Source organism: Ursus maritimus, unplaced genomic scaffold (genome assembly GCF_017311325.1).
Source record: "Ursus maritimus isolate PB19 unplaced genomic scaffold, ASM1731132v1 scaffold_19, whole genome shotgun sequence".
Lineage (NCBI taxonomy): Eukaryota > Metazoa > Chordata > Mammalia > Carnivora > Ursidae > Ursus > Ursus maritimus.
Genome location: NW_024424341.1, coordinates 35,359,590 through 35,378,137, shown reverse-complemented (window position 1 = coordinate 35,378,137; position 18,548 = coordinate 35,359,590). Strand labels below are relative to the sequence as shown.

General features: G+C 45.0%; 1 protein-coding gene across 1 annotated transcript in view; it reads right to left on the bottom strand.

The window, feature by feature from the left end:
- Window positions 1-18,548, bottom strand: part of CDH13 (cadherin 13) — a 981,274-nt gene that overhangs the window by 460,526 nt on the left and 502,200 nt on the right. Inside the window, exon 5 of the mRNA XM_008689752.2 lies at window positions 7,582-7,734. Coding sequence (XP_008687974.1) covers window positions 7,582-7,734 — 153 coding nt within the window. The remainder of the gene's footprint in view (window positions 1-7,581; window positions 7,735-18,548) is intronic.

Genomic DNA, 18,548 nt, shown 5'->3' with positions numbered 1-18,548 from the left:
ATGGCCCCAGCAGGACCATAAGGACCCGGCTCCAAGGCCACCATCCGGGATGCAAATTAGCTGTCCAGCCAGCCAGCTGCAGTGATGGTACGGCTCAGGAGCGTACTGAGAGCTGGGCCGGGCCACTCAGACAATGCGAGCTCCAGAACCTCCCGGAGGGCTTGTCCACACCAACTGCGGGGGCCAGAGTTCTGGGGGTGGGCCCCAGAATGTGCGTTTTTAACCAGTTCCCAGATAATGGGGCGGGTCTGGGGGCCACACCTAGAACACCGCCCATGTAAACAGTCCCTTCTACAAAGACACACACGGTGGTACTGACACCCAGCTATTTGTGAGCTGAGTGCCTAGCAACGACTTTCAGCTCTGTTTCACCTGCAGGCAGCTTCCCCCGCAGAACGGGTATGGGAGGTGACAGCTCCCTGCTCAGGAACACTTAGCCAGTGGCCGTACTGAGCACTTCTCTTGTACATCCCACTTACCAACTGCAACACAGCCAGAGCGTGATCCTGCCGTCTTACTGTCCAACCGTAAAGACAAGAAAACGAGAAAGAGTTAAATACCCTGCCAAAGGTGACGTGGGAAATGGCTGGTATTCACCCTTTGTTCACCTGTAAAAATGGCAATTTCATATAGTTCCTATGACAGCAGAATCAAAATTCTAACCTCAGTAGGTCCAATTCCAGAGCCTGAGCTTTTAACCCATGTTCTTGGTCTCCTCCCAATCAAGGCTCTTTCCAAGGCCACATTCATTATTGATTGACAGGCCCACAATAGGGAGAGAAGTTCAGATCAGAGGTGTGAAGCCACACAGTCTCCTGGACACGTGTTGCTGACCTGCCCTCGGACAGCCATGCCGATCACTGACCGTCTCCTCCCTGGAATAAAATGGTACCAATGATGTGGCCGAGGCTGTAGATGTCAACACAGCCACGAGCCCCTTGCTAGCTCGGCAACAGTCCTTCATATGACCCAGGTTCTTCCCTGCAGACATCCTGGCATTAAACTTGGCAGTGGAAGTGGGACATGAGGCAGCGTTCTGCTTTGGGATCTAAGGTTCAGAGAGCATGCTGTCAGAATCCCTCCACCCTTCTGGGCAGCCACGCAGACTTGCTACCACCCAGTTCTGAGCATCATAGGAGCCGAGGGGCAGGAACAGGTGGCAGCAGCAATGGCTCCTCTGGAACAGTGGTTCTCAGCCGGGGGGCAGTTTTGCCCCTATGGGATGATTAACACTATCTGGAGACATTTTAGACGGTTAAGCCTGGGATCAGGGGTGCTATTAGGATCCAGTAGTTCGAGACCAGCATGTTTCTAAACACCCTGCACTGCACAGGCCAGCCCCCGTGACAAAAAATTATCCAGCCCTGAATGTCCACAGTGCCAAGGCTGAGAACCCTTGCTCTACGACAGTATCATCCATAGCTGGGTATTTCCTGTAGCAGCACCGCTGGTCGTGTCCCATGTGAGCCAGGTTATTGGGTCCCTTTGGCATTTATATAAGCTCCCTGTACCCTTTGATAAATCCCTTTATACACAAGTTGGAGGGATTTTGTGGATTACAACCAAGAATCCTGTCTAGGAAAGATGGCCATGAGGGTGATCAGATGTAACTTGTCCCTACATTTGCGGGCCGGGGGTGCATTCCAAGCACAAATCTTATCAAGGGCAGTGCAATCCTATCAAGTAATGCAGGCATGATCCACGTATACCATGGTCATTGTTATAAACAGATTAATCACCTAAATAACTCTCCGATCTGGGTAAATCTACATGTCTCGGTTCTCTTACAATCGCTAATGTTATGATACACGTATTTCCACTTGACGGCAGCATTTTTCACTTTAATGTATTTTCTGCCAAGTTGTCTTGGAGCTACCTCTGGGTTAGAGCTAGGGCAGAGCCACATGAGTGAAACAAAACACAGCGGCAACCTTCTTCCTGCCATGTGGACTCCAACTTTATGGCCACAGTCTTCACTACAAAGTCAAAATGTATCCAAGAAACTGGCTTGAAGGAGAGCAAGTCATATTCCAGAAAATGTGAACAAATATTCAGAAGGAGACGATGAAACCCTGCTCATGTACTGAAGACAAGAACACAGGTCGTTCCAGTAACTGGCTCTATAATTGGGCACGATAACGTTATTAAGCTCATCTTTGTGAAAATTAAATGAGATCATTTAGGTATTTAGCACAGAGCCTTGACACATGGTAGATGTTCAATAAACATTAACACCAACATTAATAACAAGAATGTATCTTGGGAACCACTTTGGCCCTCAGCTAGCACATCCGTGAAGGCAAGATAATAACGCAGTTTCATAGGTTTGCGTACCTAGTACTCTAGAGAGCTCTTGGGCACCTAATGGGTGCCCAGTAATTGCTAGTTCTTTCTTGCCTTTTCTCCCACTCAGCTCTGACTTCCCCTTCCTCTGTACGTCTCGCAGAAGTGGACAAGAGAACAGGGTGAATATGTCCTGCCCAGGACACCTGCCCACTAAGATGGCCTTAATCCTGTTTTGCCCCCTACCATCCTGTTGAACCCAGCCCAGACCGTCTACTGGCTCCCCAACCTGCCTACCAGACTCTGTCCTCCACTCTACTCCTGTCCTGTCATATCGACAAATTCGCAGCCAGCAGATTATATTCACAGTGTGAGGGAATCATTACCACCTGCTAATATTTTTATAGAATTTCATAAACTTGGTCATTCATGAATCATTTACAGTACTTTATTCCAATGAAGAGTTCACAAATCACTCAAATGCTGGCAAAATGCATAATAATGAGTAATATTTCAGGAGGCTTTGCATTAATATGTCAGCTTCCGATACTGCAAGAGCTAAATTATTTTACCAGGTGCCACTTTGGGTCAGAAGCTTGGGAAGCCCTTTGGGGGCTGGGGTAGGGAGAGTGGGCAGGTGGCAGTGGGTCATGGACAAAGATGGGATTTAGGAAGGTATTGATTATCCAGCCAATCACACCCCCTTTCTAGCCCCACTAAGGGGAGTTCCTGGCAAAGAAGGCTGGGGACATGCAGATTAAGTATCGGATTCTAACTGAGGGTAAAATTGGAAGAAGTATTTCTTAGTGGTTGGAAGCTTCGGGCTTTGGAGGTGGAGAGAAGTGGATACGGACCCCAGATTCTATACACACCAGCTGCGAGACCTTACAAAAGTTATTTCACAGTTATTTGCTTATCTGTAAAATGGTGTTAACATCTACTTCTTAAGTCTCCTAGGTGAAATGAGTTAAATAAGAGAGCGTGTATGAAGTATTTAGCGCGGTATCAGCCATGTAGTGTTCAATAAACAGTAGCTTAAATGATGATAAAAATTCGGGGGCCCAAGGACCAATTATCCCTGGTTATTTCAAACTGTGCAAATCCCCAAGGCTTAGTTCTGAATGCTTTCCTGTTGGGCTTGGGAAGTAGCAGTTGACTTGCACGTGAGGAGCCCTTAACTTTAAAATAAACACCACCAACAATGGAGCGATTATGATGGAAATTCATTCTCCTGCGGGCTCGCAGCTTCTCAGAACTTGCCAGAGGGGAAATGAAAAATGTGGGAATTGGGAGGACCCAGCTCTTGAAAGAAGCCTGTTTGCTACCAGCCACAATGACTACTGTGAACACAATGGATCTAAAGGCTACTAGGTTAGTAGATTCTTTCTAAATAGGTGCCTGAAACGGACAGGAGTTGCAACTTTCCTGTGCCCAAAGTGTATTAAAAGAGTAACCCAGTAAATCTAGAAATAGAAGAGCCAAACAGAGGGTGACAGGGACATTCCTCAGCAAGGACAGGAAGGAAATGGGACAAAGAGGAATCCGGGAGCAAGCAAGAGGGGGGCGGGGTATGGTGTTAGAAACCGGAGCCCTGAGGCTAGTGAAGAGTGGCTCAGGGCCAGGCTGCTGTTGGGCTGTTGCACCCTGGTGCTCTTTTAAGACCCTGCATTCTCACCAGGACCAGCATCTCTCTACTGGGCACGTGCAGCCCTGTGCCCAAGCCGCATGATGAACAAGGCACCGCGTCCCAGGAGATCACCTGCACAATGGTGAGGAGTTTAAAGCAGTCTGTTGTGAAATAAAGCCCGGGCTTTAAAACGAAAGCTACATGAAGGCTGGGAACCTGGTGTGTCTGGTTTCCCACCAGATTCCCCTAACACCTTGGAGGGAGCACCTCACTCCAGTGAATTCAATAATGAATCAATATGTTATGAAACTATAAAATAAACTCAAGATCACCCATGGAAAGTTAACACTTAATCTGGGCAGGCTGGGCTACAACCTCCCTTGCCCATCATTAATCTCTTGCTCATGTGGTAAGATCATACAGTGCTCACGGTGTTTCTGGCATCATCCTAACTCTTAACACATATTAACTTATTTAATCCATTAAAATCCTGTAAGATCAGTATTATTATCATTCCCATTTTACAGATGAGAAAGTTGAGACAGACCCCCTGCCCATGTTCCCACAGCTAGTCCGTGATATCTGAATGCAGCAAATGTGGCCACGTGCAAAATTATCTTTTTAATTGCTACGATACTACATGCTTCACTTTAAGGAAAAAATATGAGAAGCTCCAAGCTACAGACCAGGCTCTATTTTACTCACTGATGAACAACTGCGAGTTGGTGAAAGCTAGCGATTTTAGCTTTTATAATCCTTAAAGGTGCTAGTACTGATGAGGGAACGGAAGGCAAGCTGAGGACAAAGCAGAAACTGACACCCCGCAACCCCCCCCCCCCAATGGGATGTATGTGACATTCCTCAGGCACCCTGGCTGCCCTAAAGGACAAAGAAATAGTTAAGCTGTAGATACCACAATCGTGCAAGACCTAAGTCCCCGTCAGTTTACAAATGTCTTAGCAGTTTACAAGAATGAAGCATTTCTATCACTAACCTAGCTTCCAGAAGGGAATGTAGATAACAACTAAATGTCCTTATAATCTGCAGCCTCCAGGAAGTTCCCAACCATCTTAATGTTAATGCCTTGCTAGAGGGAAAAACAACTTAACTTGACAATGGCAAGGCCTCTGGTATCCTGTAAGTCTTCTTTAACATATGAAAGTATTTCCTCAACCTCCCTTTTTCCTTACCTTCCCCCAACCCCATAGTATATAATCAGCCACCTCTCACAACCCCAGTGCAGCAGCTCTTTCTGCCCACGGGTCCTGTCCCCGTGCTTTAGTGCTTGAATAAACCACCAACTTTGCACCAAAGACGCCTCAAGAATTCTTTCTTGGGCGTCGGCTCCAGACGCAACCCCACTGAACCTCGGGAGTATTCGGTGTCCTCATCAGTACTATACCCGTTTCATAAGATCAGAGAGAGTTAAGTGGGTTGCCCAAGGTCACACAGCTCAGTAAGTAGCAGTACTGAGCCTCAAAGGGCAATTTGCTACACCCCGAGCTCTGAAACTAAGAAATTATAACATGTATCCGTACACGACAGACATGGAAGGAGACGAGGCCGTGCACCTGTGGGCTAATGCTGGCTTTTCCCACAGCAGCTGGACCCTGACAGCAGCCTCGTTACATCTGGTTGCTGTTGAGGTCACCACTTTCCGAGGGAGCAACATTCAGTTTCTAGAATAACCAGATCCCCAGGTGTATACTAAGGACGCTCTTTGGTGATTTCGGACAGACGGTCCCCCTGCAGATGCTCGCAGCACCTACCCTTTGGCAAAGGTGCACAGCGGGGTCTGGGAGGCCCCCTCCTGTTCCCCAGACCCAGGAGCCTCGGGCACATTGTCCGGTGTGAGATCTGCTGGCAGACAGGGTTCCAGCACCTTCCCTGGGCAGCTTGTATTTGTCCAGTACTTGAATTCCTCCAACACCCTCACACTGTGTTCTCCACCCTGGAAACTCAGAGCAATCCGATAGGGAGGTGAGTGTGACTCACATTTTATGGACGGGATCGTGAGGCCCAGAGCTTACATGGTCTATCCCAAGGTCAACAACTCGGGCTGACAGGGCAGGCGAGACCCCATGGTACCTGTTTCCCAGCCAGAACACTTACTTTTCAATGCAGTGTCTCTCCACCCTCTGTCTGCAGTAAAGGGACAGCACACCGGTTTGAGGGAGAGGCAGTAGTGTTGCTAACGTGGGATTGGATTATTCTCATGTGGTGTTTTGACCAAGAAAACCAGAGATGCTAAATCTTGTCCTTATAAATTGACGACCACCAATCCTGATCCTGAGAAGTGCACAGGCCCGGGCCATGATGACAGAAGACAAACATTGTTGACTGAGCCTTGTTCCCACTGAGTCTTGTCCCCTGCAAGCTGCCTGCTTGCAGCTCAGTGCACTGTGCCCAATGGAGGGCTTTTCCTGAAAATGGCTGGGAATTCCATCTCATTCCTCAAAGAATGAGCTCACTACCCTCAGAGGCCTGCATCCATAACACAGGCAGTGAAAGGGAACTCTTGGGGGTTGTTGTAGAGAAGGGAGACGACTGACCTCCAGCCCATATGAGATTTAGTGCTCACACCAATATCTGTTTGCCACTGCTTTGGTCTGTCTGTCCTGAATGGGTGCCCACTTCTGAAACTATTGTTTTACAAAAAGCCTTTTATTTCTCCATAAAAAAGTAACTTGAGGGGCAACTGAGTGGCTCAGTCAGCTCAGCGTCCTACTCTTGGTTTCAGCTTTGGTTATGATCTCAGGGTTCTGGGATTGAGCCCCGCGTTGGGCTCCGTGCTCAGCAGCGAGTCTGCTTGAGATTCTCTCTCTCTCTCTCTCTCTCTCTCTCTTTGCCTCTCCCTCTGCCCCTCCTCCTGCTCACTCTCTCTCTTTCTCTCTAAAATAATAAATAAATCTTAAAAAAAGTAGCTTAAGTGCTTTGTAGAAAAATCAGAAAAACAAAGAAAAAGTCAATAACACCCAAACACAACCATTAAGACTTTGATTTTTCTTCCATCATGTTTCTTCACCAATCTACACCCGTCGTGAAATGTGCAAACACTCAATCTGCATGGAGGCTACCATATGTGTTTGTGTGTCTGTTTCCACTCGATATTTGAATTTCTCCCATATAACTAGAACTTCTTCAAATATATTTTAAATGGTTGTTCAAAACCTTGCAAAATTGTGCCATAATTTGACCACTACCCCATTGCTGGATATTTAGCAAAATTGACTCCATTTTAAGGGTCATATCTTGCTATAACCTCATTGGACAAAAATCTAAATTCCTCATTTCCTTAGGACAGACTTCTAAAAGTACAACGATCCCATCCAAGGGTTCACACCTTTTATAGCTATTTATAATTGAGCTGGTTTTTGGAAAAGCCAAAGCTGCCCTCATGGTTCTGACCTCCTCTGAGATCCCCCAAGGGTCCCCCTTCTTGGTCTCCAGTGCCCAAAGTCTCACAGAGGCCTGCAGGCTCTGTTGATGAGAAAGAGGCCCCCACTGTTACCCTGTTGGGGTTCAACGCCACTCGGCTTCCACAGAGACACACTTAAAGCCGCACAGCCCTGGGTTTGATGAAGCACAGAAATAACGAGCTCAGCGGGAAGACAATAGTCTTGGAAAAGCCACATGTCTGCGTGCAGGGTGGGCACTCGAGGACTACTCACTTGATAAGTAGCGATCATTTCTCTGTCCAAGGTCCGTGTCACGGAGACGCTACCCGTGTTCTCATTGATTCTGAAAATTCCTTTAGGCTCTTGATCCACTCCCTTTCCGGTGAGCCGGAACTTGGACCCTTCCGGTCTGTCACTATCGACTACCTGGTCAGAGAAACAGAACGACATTTAAGGCTCTGGCTGGAACACAGACAAAGCACATTTTCAGCATAGCTCGGTGACCAATCCACTAATCATAGGTGCCAACACAGAGCGGCCGGATAAACTTGACTAAGGCAGCTTCACCAAAAATAGCATCATTGCTTAACACCTTTCATCCTGACGTGCAAATCTTTTCAGCTTACAGCTGGGGAAGCTTACCAGCCTGGGGGTAGGGGGATGGACTTGGAGGGATGGATCTAGGAGAGAAATCACTCAAGGACATTCAAGATTGGACATTTTTATTGTTATTCTCAAGAAAGAGATTTTTTTTTCTTCCTGTAAGCTAGACCAAATAGAGAATGGGGAAAAAATGAGTGGGTAATCCTGTAGTGGGCAGGCATTGACCGAAGTTCTAACTAGTTACAAAACTCAGTCATCAACAATGCCACCTGTACCTTTGCTTCTGTGGAGTAGGCACGGTGCTCAGGAAGCATTTTACACATATTTGCACACTTAAAAAACAAACCTCACGACAATGCTGGTGGTAGGGGACATTATCATTCATACTTAATGGGTGAGTCAGCGAGACATAGTGAGATGAAGCCCTGGTCGCTACTAAAGAGATGAAGACGGGATTCAGAACCCACCATCCGTATCTATAGGGACATTGCTATGCAACGCTGACACTGCTGAATTTAAGATAATTCCCTACAGGTTGTCAGCCTTGATGTGACATTTGAAGAGAATTCAGATGATACGATCGAGGAAGATCGGTCTAGGCAGAGGGAATAGTGCAGACACAGATAGTAAGCAGGCAGGGGGAGAGCCTACACAACTCCAGAACCTGGGAGTCATTAGCGTGGTTTGAGTGAGGTTGAGGGGTAATTGGGAACCAAACTATGGTGGTTGTTTTTTTTCTTTCAAACTATGTTTTTTTGTTTTGTTTTGTTTTTAATAGCGTTTGAAGATTCCCAGCTAAAGAGAGAACCATTATTTGCATGAATTGGTTCTAGAGTTTGTCCAAGGATTCATGTATATTTAATGTCACTTTATCATCCATATCTGTGAAAACGAATTCGATGGTAACAATTTTTTCCCCCGACGGTAATAATTTAAAGGTCACAACCGCAGTAGACATTCAGGACAGATAGCTAGATGAAAGCTGATACTGACCCAGCTGTAACCAATTTACAAATGACCAGGCTCCTATTGGAACACTGTCACCGGTACCTGGAGGGTTTCCAGGGACAGGACAGGAAATGGGCCTTCTGGTGGAGTCAGCCTCCCTCAGAGGCCATTGCTGTGGGCGCCAAGCTTGCAATTCCGATGTCTGCCACCAAGTGGCAGTGGTGCCTAAGGCAGCATGACCTTCATGCCCAGGTTCCTCTGCTGTGACCAGTTGAGGCAGAGCCTGACACAGTTCCATACAGCAATGTTGGTTGTTTTTTTTTTCTTCCTGATTTAAAATTTTACTTAAATACATTGAGAGTTTTGATTAAACACCAATTATCCCTGTTTGCATTTTTAAGATTAACATAAAATATCATTTAAAGCAAGACTAAAAATAAGGCATGTGATATCTTCTGATGAAAAGAGTTTTTAATCACTGCTTGACTTGATTTAATCCAACTGACATTCTCCCCATGACCCACTCCCTCCTGCTTGGGGCTCCATGAGGTCAACAGCCTCAGCCTGTTGGGATCACCCTGGGATCCCAGTGCCTGGCGCAGTGCCTGGCACACAGCAGGAACCAGTTCCAATGTCTGTCTAACATAGAACACCACTGTTCAGGCAGACGTAGGCCCTAGTCCTAGCTTAGCCCATGGTCAGCTCTGGGACCTGGAACATGGTTCCTTGCCTTCTTGGCTCTCCATTTCCTCATCTATAAAATGAGGAAAACACCCTTCGTGCCCCAGGGTTGCTGAGCGTTTAATGAGATAGTGTGTGCAAAGTGCACTTCTTGGCACTTCTTGGCTATGAATTGTAGCTAATGATTATCATACTGAGTAATAATCACAACAAAATCACACCGACACACCTTCGTTGTCATAGGATAAGACAGAGACTTCCAGGCATAAAAAAAAGCATCTTAACCATAATACTAAAAAAGAACCCCTTTCTAAGAGAGCAAATTTCCTTTTAAAACACAAGACTCACAAACATCTCTGGTTTAAGAGAAGTGCTCTGGAAACAGGTTTACTGTGGGAAGGGGCTGCCAACCAAAACCCGATTTCTTTGTCACCTCCCTGTTTACTTGTCCCACCTTCCCCATTTTACCACTTCAGCCCAACTGTGGATTAAAACCTCTTCCTCTTGCTCCCCTAAGCACTTAAGGTAGGCAAGTCCTCCCTAAAGGACATATTAAGTCAGGAGACAGTCTGACGGGAAATGAATATGGAAATTGACATGAGCTCTGGTGCTCCCAGGAATGGACTTCTGACCCTATCTGTGTCCCAGACACAGCTCACTGGTGAAGACCTGCCAAGGGAAGTCTTCTGTGCTCTGATCTCCTTTCTGGACACTTTCCTGCTCAGAAAGTGCTGGAAGTATAGCACCCCAGGCTTTCTGGAAGGCATGCAGTGGGAGATGGTCCTGAAGGCTCTACTGGGACAAATATGGACACCCTCCCACTTCTCTGTTTGTCCCATAGCATTGAATTCTGGACCCAGAAATTGCCCCTGGGGTCACCTTTCCTCCTGCCATAAAGGTCAGGTCTGGGTCATTTCTTTGCTCTCAGAGAGCTTGAGCCACCTGACCCCACAGAAGCCGGGGTCTTGGCTGCTGGATTTAAATGACTTCTTCCCAGAGAAGAAGGAAGACCCGCTGTGAGCACCTGCTTCGTGCTGCATGACTCCTCTCTCTCAATATTTCTGTTTCTAAAGACTTGGCTTTTGACAGATCTACTGAATCTGCCTCCTGGTCCTCAGAACCGTGTCCACTTTGAAGGAGGGCCACACCAAGTATGGCACCCGCAGACTAATGAGCATTATGGGGCCACTAGCCCAGGGGTCTCAAGATGTGTTTCCCTGGACCAGCATAGGCATCGCCTTGTTAGAAATGCAAATTCTCAGGCCCCACCCGGAGCTCTGGAATCAGAGCTGGGGATGGGGCTGGTGACATGGGCTTTAACAAGTCCCCTGATAATTCTGATGCACACCCCAGTTTGCGGACCACTGATTTGGACAGATTTCAGCACCATCTATACTCATTATAACTGGTGCTGGTTTCCACTGCTACCGTTTGGAGCATTCTGCTGACAAAAGGCTGGGTCTGTTTGCTACTCCTCTCTAGACCTATTTTAAACATATGACACTATTAGGAACTCTTTAAAAACCTGTTTTCTAGAATGTCAGTAAAGCAGAGTTGCTACTTCCCCAAGACTGACATCTCCAACTGCGTCCAAACACCCCAAGGCTTAGAGAAACCTCAGAGGGGCAAGCGCAGGGTGGGGGTTGCCTTCCAGGGAAACGCCAGGAATCCTGGCTCGGTTTAGATTTAGGAATCACCCACCATCTCTCCGGCTTCTTGTTCCCTCGGTGGGATTTCAGAGGGACCCCAGCCCACTTCAACCTCACTGATCTGGGGAGATAGCAGGTGTGCAATGACCACGAAGCCAAGGAGGCTTTTAGCCACACATCAAACCTATTCCATGCTAATCAAGCGGGTTTCCGGAAGAGCTTTATTACACTGTGTGAGACTGCGGAAAATGGCCCTGTGCTACTCCCTGGCTGTGGCCCCGGGGGGTGGTCCTTTTGTTGTTGTTTAATGTGATGGGATTTAAGAAATCCGGGGCCCTCTTTCTGGTCAGAACAAATCCTGCTGTGAGTCTCTGCTCCTGCAACAGCTGTTAACACCCATTATACCACATAGCAGGGCTTCACAATTAGCTGGTCTTTCCTATTGGTCTTTGTAATTCAGCACTTCTTTTCACAGTGGGATTTTTTTTTTTTTTTCCCTTTACTTACTTACCCTCTGAGTCTGAATGGAAAAAAACCATAGCTAATGATGAGAAAGAACTCGGGCCCTGGGTACCAACAGCCTGGAAGGGCGTGTGAACAGCCCACAGGCACTTTGCTGCATACCTGGGTAAAGTGACTTCCCAGAGAGCCATGGGGTGGCCAGCACAACAGCTCTCTGGGTGGCATGGCACAGCTGGGACCAGAGTCCTCTGTACCTAAGGAGGCCTGGAGCAGGCAGTGATTGCTTGATCTGAATTGCAAAGGCCGGTCCTGCTGCATATTCCCTACAGATTAGCACATTATGGGCAAACTGAGGCCCTCCTCTGAATCCCCTAAGTCCTGTTCCCACCTCTGTCCTCTAGTTGTGTGTAGTTTTAAGGTAATCTTCCATGAATTTATACATATGCGCACTCATAGAATATACAGCAGTTTTGATTGTTTTTACACAAGTAGGATCATTCTCTACAAATTATTCCACAATTTTTTTTTTCTATCCAATGTGACTGGAATACATTAAAAAAAAGTTTACATATAAACTTTTGGGGGGAATAATTTTACATTTACAGAAATGTTGCAAAGATAGTACAGATTTCCCATTTACCTTTCATCCAATTTCCCCAAATGTTAACATCTTGTATAACACGGTCACAACTACGTGATACGTGACTATGAACTAACCAAGCTCTAGATTTTGTGTATTCAGGTTTCTCTAGATTTTCCACTTCTATACTTTTTCTGATCAAAATCCAGTCCAGGGGCGTCTGGGTGGCACAGCGGTTAAGCGTCTGCCTTCGGCTCAGGGCGTGATCCCGGCGTTCTGGGATCGAGCCCCACATCAGGCTCCTCCACTATGAGCCTGCTTCTTCCTCTCCCACTCCCCCTGCTTGTGCTCCCTCTCTCGCTGGCTGTCTCTCTCTGTCGAATAAATAAATAAAATCTTTAAAAAAAAAAATCCAGTCCAGAACCCCACATGACCTTTAGTCAATGTGGTTTTTAATTTTCATTCTGGTGTCTGTGTGGTTCAGACTCTTGCTTCATTGCACTGACATCAGTCTTTCCCCCATGGAATAGGTATTCTATATATAAATATGACACAGTCACAAACCTTTGTATACCATATTTGCTGAAGAGCTTCTGGCCCTAATCTCCTGTGTCTATACTTGAACTCCGATCTCCACTGGAGAGAGACTTCTGCCTGTTTATTCTAAAGGCCTAGAATGGTACCTAGTGCAATAAGTATTTGCATACTGATTAAGTAAATCAATGTGATCATCACCTCCTCACTGGCCTGCAAGTTTCTGATTTCTTTTTTCTCATCTCCTGTTCTAATTGCTACCAGAATGGGCATTCTAAAATACAAACGCAAATCTCACCATGACAGTTCCCAGCCTAGAACTCATCATGGCTCCCTATTGCTGCCAGGGTCAATTCTCAGGGGCCCTCCTGATGGGTCCGCACCTGATTCTACAATTCTAACTTTGGCCAAACCAACCACAGGCCTTCTGAACTTTGTTGACTTTCTTTGGACCTAGGGCAGCTGGACTCCTGGCCCCCAGCCTGTTGGAGACCCCCTCCTCATCTTCCTGGACTCAGCACCAGGAATTGCCCACTTACTGAAGCTTCTCTTGACCTCCTCTGCCATGCTCCATGAGGATTGAACCTCATCCTCGGAGCTTAGCCCTGCTCACCAGCGAGGTCTATTATAGCAAAGAGAGCAGATGGTCTCCTTGTTGGTGGTGGTGATTGTCCCTTGGGCTATTTATTTCTTATTCTCTTTGAAATTTCCTGGGTCTGGAGCACAGAAGATACTTGATTAAAGCTTGAGTAAAGAAGTGCAACTTTATCTGCAGGTTTTTATAGGATCACAAAATGCTCATAAACCCAAACTCATATATTAAAAATAAGGTCGGTTGTCCTAAACTTTTTTTTTTTTTTTTTAATCTGGTCCCTTTACCTGTGCAACACCAAAACCTTTTCATTCCTCTTTTTACAAATCCCTAAAGTTAACTTCCTGGGCAGTGGTAATGCCTCGGAGTCAGGAAGGGGCTTAGAGCCCTCCTCATCCTAATAATCTGCAAAGGTCCCCTTCTGTGGAGACCCCTTGTCTAAGTAGACATTGTGCTTGCTGGCAAAGCAGTTCTAAGACGAATACCCTGGCACTTCTTCCCTGTCACAGCCAACTAAAGTGATGCCTCTAATTCTTCTCTATTTAGGAAATCAGGAGACATTTATTTCCAAAAGATTGAAGACTACACACACACACACAATATGATAAAAAAGGTGAACAACTAAAAAATAATTCACTCCCCCCCCCATCACCAAAGGGAATAAGTCACATGTGAATAGTATAGGTCTTTGGAGAATAGAGGATGGATATTTTTCCTTCACCCTTAGAATATTTTTGGTAATTATTTTTTTAAACATGTAAGAGGAATTGCTGGAGCTTGATGTACATGCCAATTTTGAAGATGTCTATTCCATGTAAATAGGGGAAAAAAACCCACTTACTGCCTTCTATAGTTATTAGAAGGCATTTGTTTTATCATTAGATTGGTTCCCTAAGGTGATCTGTAAGCGCTAATTAATTTCCAGCTGTGGTTTAGTCCTTGACATGCCTTTGAACTTGGCTGTTCAGTGGTCTGGGCAGCTGTTAGATCCATGCCCTTCCCTCCCTCTGGTGCTGCTCAACTACTTTCAGCCGCTAGGTCATAAATTAACGAGGAGAAGTAGGGAAAACCCTGGGCCAAGAGTCCCAATCCCCTGGTGCAGAAACATTGAACCAACGCCCTGGCAAAACACTGAAGGTGGATGATAGCCCCAGACCCCCCGCATACTCTCGTGGTTCTCATCCTAGCTAGGGCTGGCTGTGTCCACGCCAAGTTCGAAGGGTTCCCATGGTGCTGTGGAGGTCACTACGGTTAAGGGCAGGGTGGTGCCCTCGGGAAGAAGCACAAGATGAAGGGATGTCTAAATCCACTATCCTTACTATTAGTACTATTAGTACCATCACCACACTAGCTTTGTTTCTCTTCTTTTATAACAAAGACATTTAAGATTATGCCTAAGTACAGCTTATGCTGAGTTCCATAACATTCAGTGTTAATTTGTGGGCAGGCTTTTGGCATTATTTTCTGATAGTTTATACTCTTTGGTGTATTTTCTCTAGGCTATAGATTTTTTTAATGAGACTATTTCTTAATTTATGAATATTTATAATATTTTATTTCCAACTTATATAATAATGTGGCTTATGAAATTTCTACTTTTGGGGTTTTAAAAACATTTATCAGTGGCCAAGTGTGATATCGTCTTTACTAAATGATCCATTGACTCACGGAAAGAGTACTCTGCAGCATTATTCATGATGGCCAAGATGCGGAAGCAACGCAAGTGTCCAACAATGGATGAATGGATAAACCAAAGGTGGTATATCCATAAAATGTAATATTACTCAGTCTTAAAAAAGAAGGGAATTCTGACACATGCTATAATATGGAAGAAACTTGAGAATGTTATGTGAAGGGAAATAAGCCAGTCACAAAAAGACAAATGACGTATGACCCTGCATCTCCAAATTTGTAATTGGCACAATGCCATTCTCACTGCAGGAACTCAGTTTATGTTTGTTGATAATATATACCAAACTCATACCACCATTCACTCAGCTTCATGGTTAGTTTCTCTCCCATGACTTTTGAAAAGATGTTTCCTTCCTCTAACACACAGTCTCCCTCCACCTCCTTTTGTTCCATTCAAAGCATTTATTGACCATTTATGAGTCCCAGAGACCTTGCTGTTCTCAGGAGCTCACACTTCTATGCATTCCCTGAAGTCTAGATTATGCAACATCACACATGTGCTGGAAGATGCTATAGCAGATCAGAGAAAGAGGGTCATTTTTGGATCATTCAGTCATTATGTCTTTCTTGTCTGGACCCAAACCCATTCATTGGCCATTAGTATCACACGTTTGCATTCTTTCTCATCTAATAGACTAATTGGGATCCTTAGCTGTCACTTCCTGGATTTCTGGTTTCTTAATGCAGGCTTTGAGTTATACTCCCCTGCTCATTGGGTCCCTTCTAAACATTTTCCTTGATCTTGACTCATGTTGTTCTACTGAAAATCAAGATGGTCCCTGACATCTCTGGTAAAAACTCTTGATCTTCTATACCTGCAGTCTATTCTATTTATGGATGACTTAATGATAGCAGGGAGTCGTCATTGAGGCTGTGCTCTTCTGGCTCCTCTCTTTCTGGGCACATGGTAGGACTATATTTCCCCAGCCACTTGAAGTTGATTGTGGCCATATGACTTACTTTGGCCAATGAAGTGTGAGTGAACATGACATGTGTCACTTCAGCCAATTCTGAGCAAAAGCTTTAAGAGCTATGGTGTGCTTATCTGTGTTCATTTTTGCTTTCTCCATGTGACCAGCAATTTTCTAAATAGTGGTGACTTCATCACCTAGATCCCAAGAAAAGAATGGTGGTGAGGAGAAGCAGAGCCTCTTATAACCCTCAATGGATATAGAGCTTAATTAAACCTCTGTTACTTTGATCAACTGACATTTGGGATTGTTTATCACTAGTTCAGAGCCTAACCTACCCTGACTAATGCACAGAGTATCTAGGAGAACATGGTTGGAAGACAGGAAAGGATGTGTCTGCATCCCAGCTCAGAACTCATGAGCAATGTGGACTTTTGTAAGCAATATGGTCTCTCTGAGTCTCACTCCCACTCTCTGCAAAATGGGGGAAATAATGCCCATCCTAAGAAGAATATGGTGAGTAAATGATCTGAGAGATATGCAATGTTTAAATACATAAAATGTTCAATAATGCAACTGTTCTTTTTATAACTGTTAAATGATGATAATGACGATGACAAGGAGGAGGAGGAGGACAATGACACAGCTACTTTTTATTGAACATGAACTCTTTGCCATACTCTATCCTAAACATTTTACATACAATGGTTTATTTAATCCTTACAACAACTCTGTGGAATAGGTACTGATATTAATCTTCACTTTACAGAGGAATAAACTGAGTCCCACACACCTTGGCAAAGTCAGCTAGGAAACAACTTCAGATTTGAATCCAAGTATCTGGAGCCCATGGTTTTAAGCCTGACTCCATATGGCCAACTAATCAATGTGTGCTGGGTTGAGCGGAAACAACGAAGTAGAATCAACAAAGCTCCAGAGCCTGGTGCTGTTGACAGTGCTCCAGTTTGGCCTCCTGGTGACATGCCCACCCCGTGAAGGCTGAGAGCAAAGATGTTCATCTCAGGCGTTATGCCAGTGGCAGAGGCAAGATTAGGGACTTTCAAGTCTCCATTCCCGGATTTATATGTATCCAGTGGGTCACCCATTCTCCCCATACATCAAATTCCTGGCAGGAATATTTTTACCTTCTCACACCTTCTTAGCTTTGTCATAGTAATGGCATAATTTGGAGGTTTCTGCATGCATTCTGACATTTAAAGGATAATAAATTAATCATGCCCTTGGGCACCGTTGAAATATACACACTTAATCTCTTACCAACTTTCCTTCCTTGCCATTGCTCTGCTCCTCTCCCTTCCATCAGTTCAGATTTTTACAGTTCCCAAAGAAATATTAAACCAAATATTTATGCACTCATCTGAACCACAGTTCAGAGAAAGCAATGTAACAAAATCATCATTATGAACTTGGAGCTATTCCCGTTTGGAAGTAATAAACACGAACAATTGAACAATTTCTCCCTGGAAATGCATGTTGGCTGCCCTTTTGCTGAGAGTTTCAACATTATTCTTATTATTCTTATAATTCAGGACAAATTTTAATGTTAAGTCTGAAGCTTGGAAACACAAGCAGTGTCAAACATAAATAAAATTTCAATCATTTTCAATTGAAAGCCTGATACTCTATTCTGCCTTGCATGTACCTTGGTTAGAAGGACCTGTGCATGGCTTCAAAGTTCCTTATTCCCTGAAGCAGCTACTATCTCTCACAACTGGGTCACACACGATTAAAATCTCTCAAGGGCTCTCATGCCATCGCTTTCAGAGAAAACTCAGGCTCCTTCAGTGATGCATTCAAGGCTCTTTTACAACCCATACCCTGCCTCTGTCTTCAGCCTCATCTGTTGCTGAGTTCACACACATCCTCCCATCCTATTTTGCTGCCATTTACCCCAAAGGGCCTTGTTTGGGCCTACCCCTCTTTCAGTCCCGGGGTTACCCTCTCCTGACCCAGAGGCTCCTATCCAAAACCTGAGCCTGGTCAATCAGATCATCTCTTTGGGAAGCCTGGTATTGGGACAGGGAGACACTGAGTCAGTTAGCTAAATAAGGGCTACTGATTCTGAAAGTCTTATCAGTGTAAAAGCCAAATGTACCATTTTGGGGAGACTCTTTCAGGCCATAAGTATGGACCTTGACAAAGAAAATTGTATACTTGGAAAACAGAGAGAGAGCAATGAATACCTGTGTGTATACAAAGCCAGTTTAGGTTCAAGCCCTGCAGATGGTGAATTACCCTCTCCAGTATTACTTAATCTTAAACCTCACACTTGGTCTTTAAATTATACTTTTCTACCAAAATATTAGAGTCCCCTTTCCCAATGGTGTCTGGTAAATGGCTTTAATTCACCAGGATATTACCAAGTATATATCTGTATAGCTCATTCCTTCACTGTCCCTGAGTTCTCTAATTAACATCCATCTATTCAGTGAGGGCTTTCATGACCACCTTATTAAAAAAAAAATAGTGGCTTCCCTCCCAGCATCATTCTCTATGTCCATTACTCTGTTTTATTTTTCTTCACAGAACCCATCATCACCTGACATAGTTATCTGTTTATTATCTCT